The following is a 12,323-nucleotide window of genomic DNA, read 5'->3' as shown; positions in this document are numbered from 1 at the left end:
TTTACTGTGATCATAGCCACAGTTTTGGAAATCCATTCCCGTGAAGGTTGCCTCTCTTTTCAGTGCATCCTCCTCCAACAATTGTGGAATAGCTTTAATTGGTTTATGCTTGAAAAATCGGATGAAAATTTACTGTCAGAATAAGTAGTTATTCAAGATTAAGTCAAAGTGAGTATTTGAGAAACATTTCTACTAATAAAGGATAAAAACCTTTAAACATTTTTTGTGACTTCCATGAGGTTTTAAATTTTTATGTATGAATTTTCCCTTTGTTGTTGATACAGATGAAGCAAAATGGTTCTAGGTTTGGAAGGCAACATTAAACTGTCATTCCCTCAAAAACACAAGCCTGACATTATCATTTGGTTTTTGTCTTTCCTCACTGCCCATGTCCAAAATTAAAAAAAAAAAGTGCTGTTACTCTGCCTTCCTGTGTTGACATCTGCACAGTGCTGTGACTCCCCACTTGCCTGGTCAAGGGCTCACTATATATTATAAATTAGCCCCTGAATGTTTACAACCATCTAGCCTTTCCCATCTTCATTATATATTTTACACTAAGGGAAAAGCTTGTTTTCCTAAAATTTTATTTATTCATTATTTATTTATTTAATCCAATTGCTCCAAAGATGTCAAGTCTTCAAATTAACTCCCACTTACCATATTAGAGCTTCAACAATCATATACCATATTCTATTTCTGCTTTAGCTTTACATGATGCAAAATATTTAGCTAAGTACTTAGTTCCCAGCAAGAATTGAAAAAAATTTTACTTCTTCTTCCCAAAGCTTACCCTACTTTAGTAAAACTAGATACGACCTCAAACACTCTATCCCTTTCCTCATGTGTTCTCTCTTATGTTTTTGTAATCTCCTGTGCTTTGTTTGTAAAGCCAAGTTGAAGGGCCTTTCCACTGATTTCTCTTCTCTCCCTCCCGCCATAGAATTAATATCTATTGTTTGTATGTCATTAGGCTTTTAATCACCAATCAATTGATAGTGCTGTTTAATCTTTAGTGGGACTTTTTTTCGTCAAAACCATTTATCATATTTTGAGTCAAGTGACATCTTTTGTGGTTTTTAATTGTATAGAAAAAAGTATTTAGTAATTTTTATGTAAGTATTTGTTGAAGGCAACTAAATAAACAGCACATTAACTTTTATATTATATGTTGTTCTATATTTAACTGGACAATTTCTAATAAATATTCTGTAAACTATATGTCCAGAGGGTTTATTATGCACCATACATATATATTGGTTTCAGTTGCTCTGAAAACCTGAAAACGCTTGTTTGCATGAGTCCTAAAAAATATTTTAAAACAATTCATATAGTTATAATTCAGACTTCACTAGAACAATGATCATTGATTTTAAAAAAACATTTATGCCTAAAATAAGATGATCTTATAACCTGAAAGTCTGATTAAATGGATTGCATTCTACTAGAGTTATTGAAGATTTTATGTCCAAATAAAAACTTTTGTCTTATTCAACTATTTTTCTTGCTAACATTACCACCACTAAATTGTGAGAGATGTAAAACAATCTTATACATAGGATTTTATAAATTTCATGGAAAGTCAAATATATTCATTGAAATATATTATTTTTCCTTAAAAAATCTTCACCAATTTGAATGATTTATAGATCTTCAGGTCTAAGAATAATGTCAATCACCCTAAAAAAATGTTATGCTTGCTGTGTTCTCAGTATTAGTTATGGAATACAGACTTTACTCCTATATCAGGCTTTATGATAATTAAATTGAAAGGTATGGAATGATTTCTGTGTGCCAGGTGCTGTACTGTGAACATAACCAAAGTAATACAGGGAATTCACAGAGTAATAAAAGAGGCAACTGATGATATTCCAATATAATTTATAAAACAGAAGTCAGAACTCTGAGGCAGGGGGAGTTTCACTAATAAATGATCCATAGAAATTTCTACATCTATGAATAATTGCAATTTTTCCAAGGAGAAAGAAAAAAAATGCAGTTTCCTAGAAGAACATGAGAGTATAAATTATACTCTCTCAAAGTAGGAAAGATCAAGGTGGTTTGGGGAACAAGAAGATGTTCAGTACCTTAGACTGGGTAGACTTAAAGGGAAAGAATTAGGGGGAAAAATAGGCTACGGTGATTAGAATCAAATTGGAAAGATGACCCAGTAGCCATGAGGAGTTTGATTTCTCAAGGCACAGTGTAGAGTCATGAGAAAGGTATAAGCAAAGGAATGGCATGGGTAAGGAGGTGCATTAAACTAAAATTTAGAACTGATCTTAAAAACTGACTGATGAGTGAAGGAAAATGGAGTCAAGAAGAAATACATTGTGAGACAAGGAGGAAACGAAAGGAATCTGAACAGAGTATGGTGATGGAAATGAAGAAAAGGGATAAAGAAACATTTGGAAGTGGAACTAATATGACTTCAACATGCTGCGGATGGTAGTTAAGAAGGGATTTAAAGCAACTTTCCACTAATCAGGCTGATGAAAAAGATGGAGATTGAGAAAAGGCCACCAAATATTGCCTTTGGTCTGTTACAGTGGCTTTTCAGAGTACAGACAGGAATAAAATTGAATTCGAGGAAAAACATGAATACTGTATTCAATGGTTCTCAAAGGAGTTTATTTAGACATATGATCATCAGAAAAAAGAGATTAAAAATCTGATGTATACTCATTTGCCAATTATTTCATAATGTTAAATTGACTAAATCGATATGTATCATATATAAAATGGCATGTATTTTTCATGTTTATGGGGTTTATTTATATCACCAACAAAATATGAGTCTTATGAAGTACTTAGAATCTCAAATTAAGCCTGTTTTGTAGCAAATGATGACTGAATATAATATATAAGCAATTCAATCTTATTTTATGATTAATTTTAAAATGAGAGGAAAAGAGATGGAGTAAAAAGAATTCAAATTATAGCTTCTCCATGGTTTCCATGACCATGAGTTTCTATTCTTCATAATTATGATTTATTTCTTTGCTAATAGTAAGAAGCAAAATAGCTCTTTATATCTTGGACAGAAGTAGAAGCAGAAGCAAATATTTTCCAATCATCTAAACCCTTCTGTTTCTGTACTCATTAGCGCATGCAATTAGTAGAAACCAGGCATTGACTGATTTGATTGGCATGTGTTTATTTTCTCTCCTACACCCTGTGAGATCACAGCAGGAGAGTAATGAAAGAATAGTTGTGATTTGCAATCATAGATAGCGTAGCTATGGATTATCATCATACTTACAACTGGACCAGGTGGGCCCTGGGGATCTTCTCCTCCTTTCAGTCCAGGTGCACCCTGGGAGAAGTGTAAAATCAAAGAAAATGAATCAATGTGAACTAAATATAAATGGAAGGAGATGTACGATTGATAAAATGAGAAAGTCAGAAAGTATTTTTTGATACAAACATATATACATATATACAACGATAATCAAATGCTTATGTTTACATATGTTGTCTTAAATACTCAGGATTCTATTTAAGCTCTGAAAAAAAATGCTTGTAATAAGCACTTCCATTCACACACATATTTATATGTTGATCATACCTGAGCTCCAGGAAGACCTTGTTCACCTGGGAATCCACGTAATCCTGCTGGTCCATCTTTCCCTGAGATCCCTTGAGGTCCTGGATCACCCTAAAGAAGATAATATAAATCCATCAATAAAGAGTAATTTCTACACACGTTTGTATGAACAAAATTGTAGTTACCTCCAACCTGCTCTCAGGAAAGCTTAAAAATTACTTAATAATGAAAATTTTGTGTGGAATGTCCTGTACATTAAAATGAAATAACAATACCTCAATTTAAGGATTTATATGTATAAATCAATAGTTTTATGGTCAATGAGCTAATTGTGCCATTATTCAGTAATATCTTCAAGTATAATAACCTTATACTAAATATCTTCCTGACATGTTTTTCTGACATTAATTTAAATACTAACAAAATAGAGAGACTCTCTGGAGAAGTGGTAAGCAGTACAGTTAAAAGCAAATGAATGCTTGGAGCTAAGAAAAGTCCTTAAGGATGTCATACCTTTGCACCTTCTTTTCCTGCAGCACCAGGAAGACCTTGCTCACCAGGAGGACCAGGAGGGCCAGGGTGCCCACGTTCACCTATGGGACCAGTCTCACCTGTTGGTCCCTGAATTAGATAAGCAAAACCACATTAGTTTGCTTTTTAAATTTTTGACCAATATAATGCATACTCAAATCATATCTTACTCCCTTTTACAAAAGTTTATCCTTTTCCTTTATTTTCATGCTGTTCTAAAAAGCACTTCTTATCAAACACTGACAGTGACATATCTGACAAAAGTCTGAAATGATTTCTTGCAATCATGGTTAGGATATCCAAGGGTACAAAAGAAAAAAAAAATACACAAAGTCTAAAAAGATATTTTCCTTGTTTAATACTAGAATTGCTTCAGTGTAAGGGCAGTCCAAGTATTGTTAAAAACTGTTTTGGAAGCCATTTATGATGGTACACACCTGTAATCCCAGCAGCTTGGGAGACTGAAGCAGGAGGATTTGAGTTCAAAGCCAGCCTTAGCAATGGCAAGCAAATCAGTGAGATCCTGTCTCCAAATAAAAATACAAAATAGGGCTGGGAATGTGGCTCAGTGATCAAATGCCCTTGATTAAATCCCCAGTACCAAAAAAAAAAAAAGTTTCATGCCATTTCCCTTTTTATATAAGGTGTTAAATCAGTTTAACAATAAAGAGACATTGGTGATATATTGATAGGTACTCTACTGAATCACTACTTGATAATAAGCCTAGACCCCGGGAACTCAAAAACTCAAGTAGTTCTCTTCGGAATTTCCATGCACTGGAGACCTCTCTATTTCTAATTTATATTCATTTGAAAAAGTCTAAGGAATGTGGCAGGGGGCCCCTGAAAGCAGTGAGTTTGGGCCAGAAGTTCCTTTAGGCCAAAGGTATAACAAATAGCCAGGTCCCTTAAATTGCAGCAAATGCCAAAATGAAAAATGTCAGGTCATTAATATGTCCCCTGACTGGTACCATTTGTGGTCCTAGAGTGTAACAAGCTATCAAGTATAAACAAGGAATGGTGACCAGTTGGTCTCTATGTTCACTTAGAATAAACAGCAAGATGAAGGATTTAAGTTGAAGATACATAAAGAGGAAAATTCCAAATCTTAAGGTTGTTATACAGTGAAATGTGTTACTGAAGTTGCTTTGGAATATCATTCCTTGTTATTTTTCTAAAAATGCAACATATTTTTAACTTTTGGTCTTATATAAAGAACACATGTGCCCCAAATATTGGCACACGTTTCTAGATTTATATTTCTTTATGTAATAACTGGAAGTCTTCAACTATTATCGTGCAAAAGTTTTTCTCCCAAAGATAATTTTTTATCCAAATGCCAGGATTCACAAGAAAATGATATGAAATTGTTACTAATTAAATAGCTATATCAGTGAGACAAAAATGGGCAGAGATTTATACAAAAAAAAAAAGATGAACTATTTCTTCCATTACTTCACTCCCTTTATTCTAACATGAAAATATAGTTACATTTAAAACAGGGAGTTCAATTATTTATTGATTTATTTATTTGGTACCAGGCATTGAACCCAGGGGTATTTAACCATGGAGTCATATTGCAAACCCTTTTTATTTTCTTATTTTGAGACAGGTCTTACTAAGTTACTGAGGCTGGCTTTCAACTTGTGATCCTCCTGCCTCAGCTTCCTGAGTCACTGGGATTATAGGCATGTGCCACTGTGGGAATTAAGATTGTCTTTAAAATAGTTGGATTTCCATTCATAATAGGAAAAATATAACAATGAAGATGTATACTCAATAAAATACCTGCTACTTTTATGCCTTAACATAAAGTAGGAGGAAAAAAAACAAGTCAGGTCCCAGAATTGTAGATGTCTGTATTGGGCAGGGATACATTTTCAAAAGGTATCAGTTCCTGAATATTCAGTTAAGACACCCAACATGTTTACATTCTAGATAGACTAATTCAGTTTCTCCTCAGAGATATTGAGTATAATAGGAATTATGCTCTAGTTATTCTTTCTTTTTTCAAAAAAAAATGGTTATGAAGTTTTTTGAAACAGAAAGTAAAAGTATTTTCAGAGGAAGCTTTCAAATTATTGATTAATGTATATAATATGCAATATATACTTAATATATGTATACTCTTGCTATATATGGTATACACTGAAATATATTTGTATTACTTATATACTTATTCATATATAAAAGTATTTCCTAAAAAATAGATTTCACTGTATATATATAATTAAAACTGAAGATCTTTAAAAAGAACCCTTGAGTACACACACACACATACACACACCAAAAAAATGCATGATGACATGCATGCTGTATTTCCTTGGAAAAAGAATCAAGAGTTAAAATTTTCCCTTAGGTTTGAAATTATTCTCTGAAATAAAATTATTAAGAAATCCAATAATTCTTCTTTTTTGCTTTTGCCACACAAATTCTTAGAAAAGGAGTGTAGTTTTTGTTTCTCTGGGGAGGGATGCATATTTATGGATGTGCATGTTAGTGTATGTGTGAATACATGAGTTACAAAGTACTAAGAACAAATTATTAATAGGAAAAAGAGTAAAAAAATTAAATAATTAAAACATTTCTCCAACTGATCTTGCTTTACTGTAACTTGCTATTACCAGGGGTAAAATTCCTGCTGAGTAAACTAAAAGTGTTCTGTCCAGTCCATGTTTTGGGAAAGGATAACAATTTTATTTTTTATGCACACTAATTATTATATGCAGCTCTGTGATACCATAATTCAGGATATTTCTCTAATATTTTAGTTGTCTGCTACCTGTCTTGAGAGAGATTCTTTTTTTTTTTTAAAGAGAGAGTGAGAAAGGGAGAGAGAGAGAATTTTAATATTTATTTTTTAGTTATCGGCGGACACAACATTTTTCTTTGTATGTGGTGCTGAGGATCGAACCCGGGCTGTACGCATGCCAGGCAAGCGCGCTACTGCTTGAGCCACATCCCCAGCCCCCAGAGAGATTCTTGTCTTAACCAATATTTCACATATGCTCAAGAAAACAAAATAACACTTATTCCTGATATGAATAACTGTTGTTATGATGACAAACCCCTTAAAAACATGTAATAAGTTACAAATATTAAAATTTATAAATGTTGTTGAATTCTGAGCTTTATCATATTCTTCTAGGCCTAATTAATACTCAAAGGGCTGAAGTCATTTTGAAATTTTAAATTCTAAATGGACAAACTCTTTAGAAAGAATTTGGGGTTCATAAAATATAGATGGTGCCATGGTCAGGCTTTAGTGTTAAACTCATTGTGAATTTCTGATACACTTTCATTATATATTCTTCTCTTTTATTGATACAGGCAATTGAGAACCTGCTTCAATTAAGCAGTTATTTGCTAAATATCATTTGATGTTGGTAATCTTCAGATACTTAAATGTGATCTGAAATTTAAAAATAAAACATTTGGAATCATAATAACATGGATCCATGTTACACAACTTATTAAGGTGAAAAGATAAACATAAAAATATATCTCATTAGCAAAATAAAGGAACATACCTGTGGTCCAACAACACCTCCTGGCCCAGGGGGGCCAGTCTTGCCTTGAAATCCCTAAAGAAACAAAGTATTATCTGTAAAAACTATGCAAAGGACAAAGCACAAATTAAAATTTGACAATTGAATAACTATTAAAAGAAAGTCAACTATTGGCTAAAAATACCTCAAGTGCTTAAATCTGAGTTAACATATTCCAGTTCTTTTAAAAATCCAAAATTTGCTATCTTCATTGCTTCACATTGTAATGCAATAATTATTTTCAATATACTAAAATATAAGGCAGTATGATTAAGCTGGAGCACAAATGTATTCTTAGCCATGTTCTACCAGGTCAAACAACATATAGAATGTTAACATAGCAATGTTTATGGATGAAATAAATGATGATTTAGACATTCTTTAAAACAGTCCACTGATTCTCTATGCATAGATAAATCTTTAGTCAGTGATCTACATATATTTCTTTTTAATGCATTCCAAAAATCTCATAAAATATAAAAGGATACAAAAATACATGTTTTACATATACAAGAGAATGCTTTGCATGATGAGTAATCATTTCATCTTTTTACAAATGTTCTTTCTAAAAACCCAAAAGAATATTGTTATAAATACACCTTGCAAATAATGCAATCATTAAAATAGAATCTGGTTGATGTGAACAGAATGCCTTTATTAAATCAAGCATTGGGGAATTTATTTTGGTACCTACATTTCTCTAGACTCGTGGATTATTCATTCTGTATAATTGCATTATGATAGACAAAGTGCTTTCTCATGTGAGTAAGGTTACATTTAACAGTTAAGAGAACAGATAGAAAAAACTAGGAGGAAAACATTCCAAAGAATAAAATTAAATAAAGTGAACAGTGTTTACAAAAGTTTTGTTCACTGTAACATGTAATAAAACTGGAAATAATAAAATTAGCAAGAAAAGAAGCTAGTAGTCCACATTTGTAGCACAACCTTCCAGGTAATTATGATTGAATTATTTGTAATAGCAAAATTCTATAAGTAAAAGAAATCTAAACTTATAATTATTATAATTTATATCAGAAGGGAAACATAAAACTCTATAATTCTTTTTTTAATATTTACTTTTTGGTTGTAGTTGGACATAATACCTTTATTTTATTTATTTACTTTTATGTGGTGCTGAGGATCTCACATGTGGGAGGCAAGTGCTCTACCACTGAGCCACAACCCCAGTCTTATAAAACTCTATAATTCTTAAGACTATTAGGGTTCCACTTGAGCTATCATTCTAAATAGCCAAACCCACTAATCCTGCATGAAATTATCACAGAATTTATTTAGAATTTTATAGTCAAAATAGCAGTTTGCTTAATTTTAACTTTTTAGCAACTGGGAAGTTTGGAAATCCGTCATCATATTTTCAGATTATATACACACACACATATAAACACACATATACATGTGCACAATATATGTGGGTATGAATATGTACACTTCTCCTGGATTTTGTCAACAACCTCCATGACTACATTTCTTACCTCTATGATGATTCATTCTTCAACCTGCTCCAAACTATTTCTAAAACACTCATCTATGTTAAACCCTGACACTTTCTCAATAAGGGCCTATTGGTCATTCCAATTGTATGTGGTTCTGTCTCCAACATTTCCAACATGGTGCTCACTGGAAGTACCTTCTCTGAGTTGTGGTTTTCTTTATTTCTTTTGTTTCTTTATTAATGCAGTATCTTCTGTTCACACACTTTCCTGCAGCTATCAGACTCAGTCATTTAAACCTAGAGTGTCACCTAAGAGACTCTCAACATTGAGCTTCTCTCATGTCCCAGTAGACTTGTGTTATTCAACTGCAATCATCTCTTTCTTTGATGATTGCAGTTTTTCAAATCAGGTTCACTCATTTATCTACTTTTAGCCAGAATCACTATCTCACATAAGCAAATCTAATCAACTCATTGCTAAACATATGTCAAGTAATATTGATGACAAAGTTCAGCACAATCTTAACCTTGTTGCTACTCCAGTCACATCTTTTGCTTTGAAAATGTGTTCTACCCACACTAATCCTCTCACCTGTATCTGAATCATACATTTGCATGACCTGTTCCCTTTGTTTGGATCACCCTTCCCCTTCAAGTTTGACTTGAAGGAGCAAATGCTTTTCTGAACTTAAAAAATATTAAAATCTTTTTCCTTAGTGAATGTGAGAGCAAAAAGTGCATTTAACAATTGATTAAAATTAATTGATTAAAAATCAATATTTCATTGAGGAAAGTCTATGAAAAATTTACATTCCACATTTGCACTCATGCATCCTAAGGGGAAAGAGAGAAGCTTGGCTGCTAGCCCAATTGTGGAAGTGATGGATTTTGGAGGAGCTGGAAGAGAGCACTGCCCATATGTCTGTTTATTCAAGACACTTATTGCATTTGCAAGTATCTGATAAATTTACACCAGAGATTGTACAGAAAAACTACACACAGGAGAATTCTTACAGATCAGAATGGGGTTTGCTTGTCTGATATTTTTATGTAAGAAAACTAAACTTACTTTTTAATTTTAGAATAAATGATGCCCTTTTAAAGTCCTTAAAAACAGATATATTTGATATATTCATGGGTAGCTTGGAATATCTAAGACCCAACCAAAATGTAATTCCTATTCTAATATATCTAAGGGACTTTACTAATTTTGGCATCAATCCTGGATTTAGCAGTGTCACTGAGACAGATTTGGGATATTTCACTATAATAGGAGCTTTTCTGATTTTTCCTGGAGACTTGAAAAAGTTTGAAAATGTAAGGCATCAAAATGAATCTTGAATTTATGAATGTGGAAGAAGCTAAAAAACAATTGAAATAATTTCCTCTTTGAAATAAGATAACACATATATACAAAGCCTATCCAGTCTAGATTCTGATCTTATGCAAAGAAATCTTTTGAATTCTAGGCAGCAAAATAAAGTGAGAAAGAACAGTTCCTGGCCATAGGGTGATTCACTCTTCTATGAAAAGAGGTTGTGAAATCAGAAATATAATTTCCCAAAAATAATCCTGGCCTTTGTCTATGAGAAACTACTAGAGAGAAGGATTCTTCCTAGAGGCATTAGTTAATATGCTCTTTTCTTCTTTGTTTAAATTCAGATGTTATATATGACATAGTTATTTCAGAGAAAAGCAGAAGCTCTTGACTAAATTGAAGACAAAGTGATTTTAAAATGGTAATGCTCTAGGTATTCCTTCCTCAAAAGCAATTTCAAAAATATTCCTGTTATTCCCAAGAAATAATGTGATGGTTAAAATGACTGGATGCAAGATTTAAGTGGGAATGTTGTGTGGGAATTTGAGTGTAAATTTCACTGTGGATTCTTATTTAGAGAATCTATATTTTCCTCATCATGGAGATATCATTCCCAAGAGGAAACTCAAACAATTTTATTTTTTGGTCCCACTATAAATCATTTTGATTCAGCTTTGGAAAGTCCAGACTTTGAAATTTCTAGCCTGGATAAAATTAGGAAGCTCTTAAACTAAGAATTGTCACTTGGAGAGTGAGACAGGAATTGGGTTGCTGCTGACAGACTGTTTCTCCCATGGCAGAAAATTAATAATATTTTAAGATTTGTTAACACATATGGCAATGCAATTCTAAATATGTCTTCATGTTGGCAGAAAGCCTTGAAGTGATTTTTTAACCATGCAGTCAAAGATAGTCTATGTTGTGGTTTTCTCAAGAAATCTGGATAAAATTAACCAATATTAAGAAACAAGAATATGTTCCAAGGATATATGCCAAACCTTGAGGATTTCTTACTAGAATAACAAACCATTGGTACATTCAGATATGTAGTTTCATAACAGTGATAAAATAAATCACTAACCCATGAGAATTCTTAAGCCATCGAGGAGTTAACAATTTCTCCTGTGCCCAATCATCATCGTATATAAGGTGGATTATTCAGTTAATTTGTTTAACATTATATTTCTCCATTTCTAAATAATACAAAATTACTTTTTTCAATCTACATTTCCCTACTCAACAAGAGAGGAAGCATTTGAAATAGTTCCATACCACTTATACCCTTATGGTTGTAACATCAGCAGAATTCACTCTCTAGTTCTGGAAAGAAGAACTTTGTGTTATGTGCATGACTTACAGTAATGTGTGACGATATCATGAAAGCATCCAAAGAATAATGGGTTCTTGTCCATCAACTCATTATTAAAGTACCATTATTAACAATAAGATCAATTAAATAAATTAACATAACAGTTTTTTCAAGGATATTTGTTTAGGTACAAACATTGGTCTATTTATGTATTTATTCATGTTTAAATAAAAGGTCTAATGGAATTCATTCCTACATTGTTCTCAAGCTTGTCATTTAAATGTTAAAATAAGTAGCTTCTATGAACTAATGAGGTACTAAAGATTGAAAATTCCACTCAGAAACAGTTACTTACAGTCTCCGCACGTTGCCCAGGGTGTCCTGGCAGCCCATCCTTCCCAGGTGGACCCTGAAATCACAAGTTTTAAATACCCATGAAGTAAATATTTCTTTAATTATAGACTAGAAGAATTATGTTAGACAATTTACTAATATTTCACTGGACATTATATTTTGATGTTCTAATTGATTTTATACTTGGCGATGTTCAGTTTTATATATGGCATGTATCTCTTTAACATAAGTCTATAGCTATAACTGAGACTAAAGAAAAA

General features: G+C 32.4%; 1 protein-coding gene across 1 annotated transcript in view; it reads right to left on the bottom strand.

The window, feature by feature from the left end:
• The window catches only part of LOC143410798 (uncharacterized), a 97,050-nt gene that overhangs the window by 66,194 nt on the left and 18,533 nt on the right, over positions 1 to 12,323 (bottom strand). Inside the window, exons 7-11 of the mRNA XM_076871513.1 lie at positions 12,065 to 12,118; positions 7,609 to 7,662; positions 4,061 to 4,168; positions 3,569 to 3,658; positions 3,263 to 3,316 (exon numbers count right to left, since the gene is read on the bottom strand). Of these exons, the coding sequence (XP_076727628.1) occupies positions 3,263 to 3,316; positions 3,569 to 3,658; positions 4,061 to 4,168; positions 7,609 to 7,662; positions 12,065 to 12,118 (360 nt within the window). The remainder of the gene's footprint in view (positions 1 to 3,262; positions 3,317 to 3,568; positions 3,659 to 4,060; positions 4,169 to 7,608; positions 7,663 to 12,064; positions 12,119 to 12,323) is intronic.

The sequence above is a fragment of the Callospermophilus lateralis genome, chromosome 11 (assembly GCF_048772815.1).
Source record: "Callospermophilus lateralis isolate mCalLat2 chromosome 11, mCalLat2.hap1, whole genome shotgun sequence".
Lineage (NCBI taxonomy): Eukaryota > Metazoa > Chordata > Mammalia > Rodentia > Sciuridae > Callospermophilus > Callospermophilus lateralis.
This window is presented reverse-complemented; position numbering and strand designations above follow the sequence as displayed.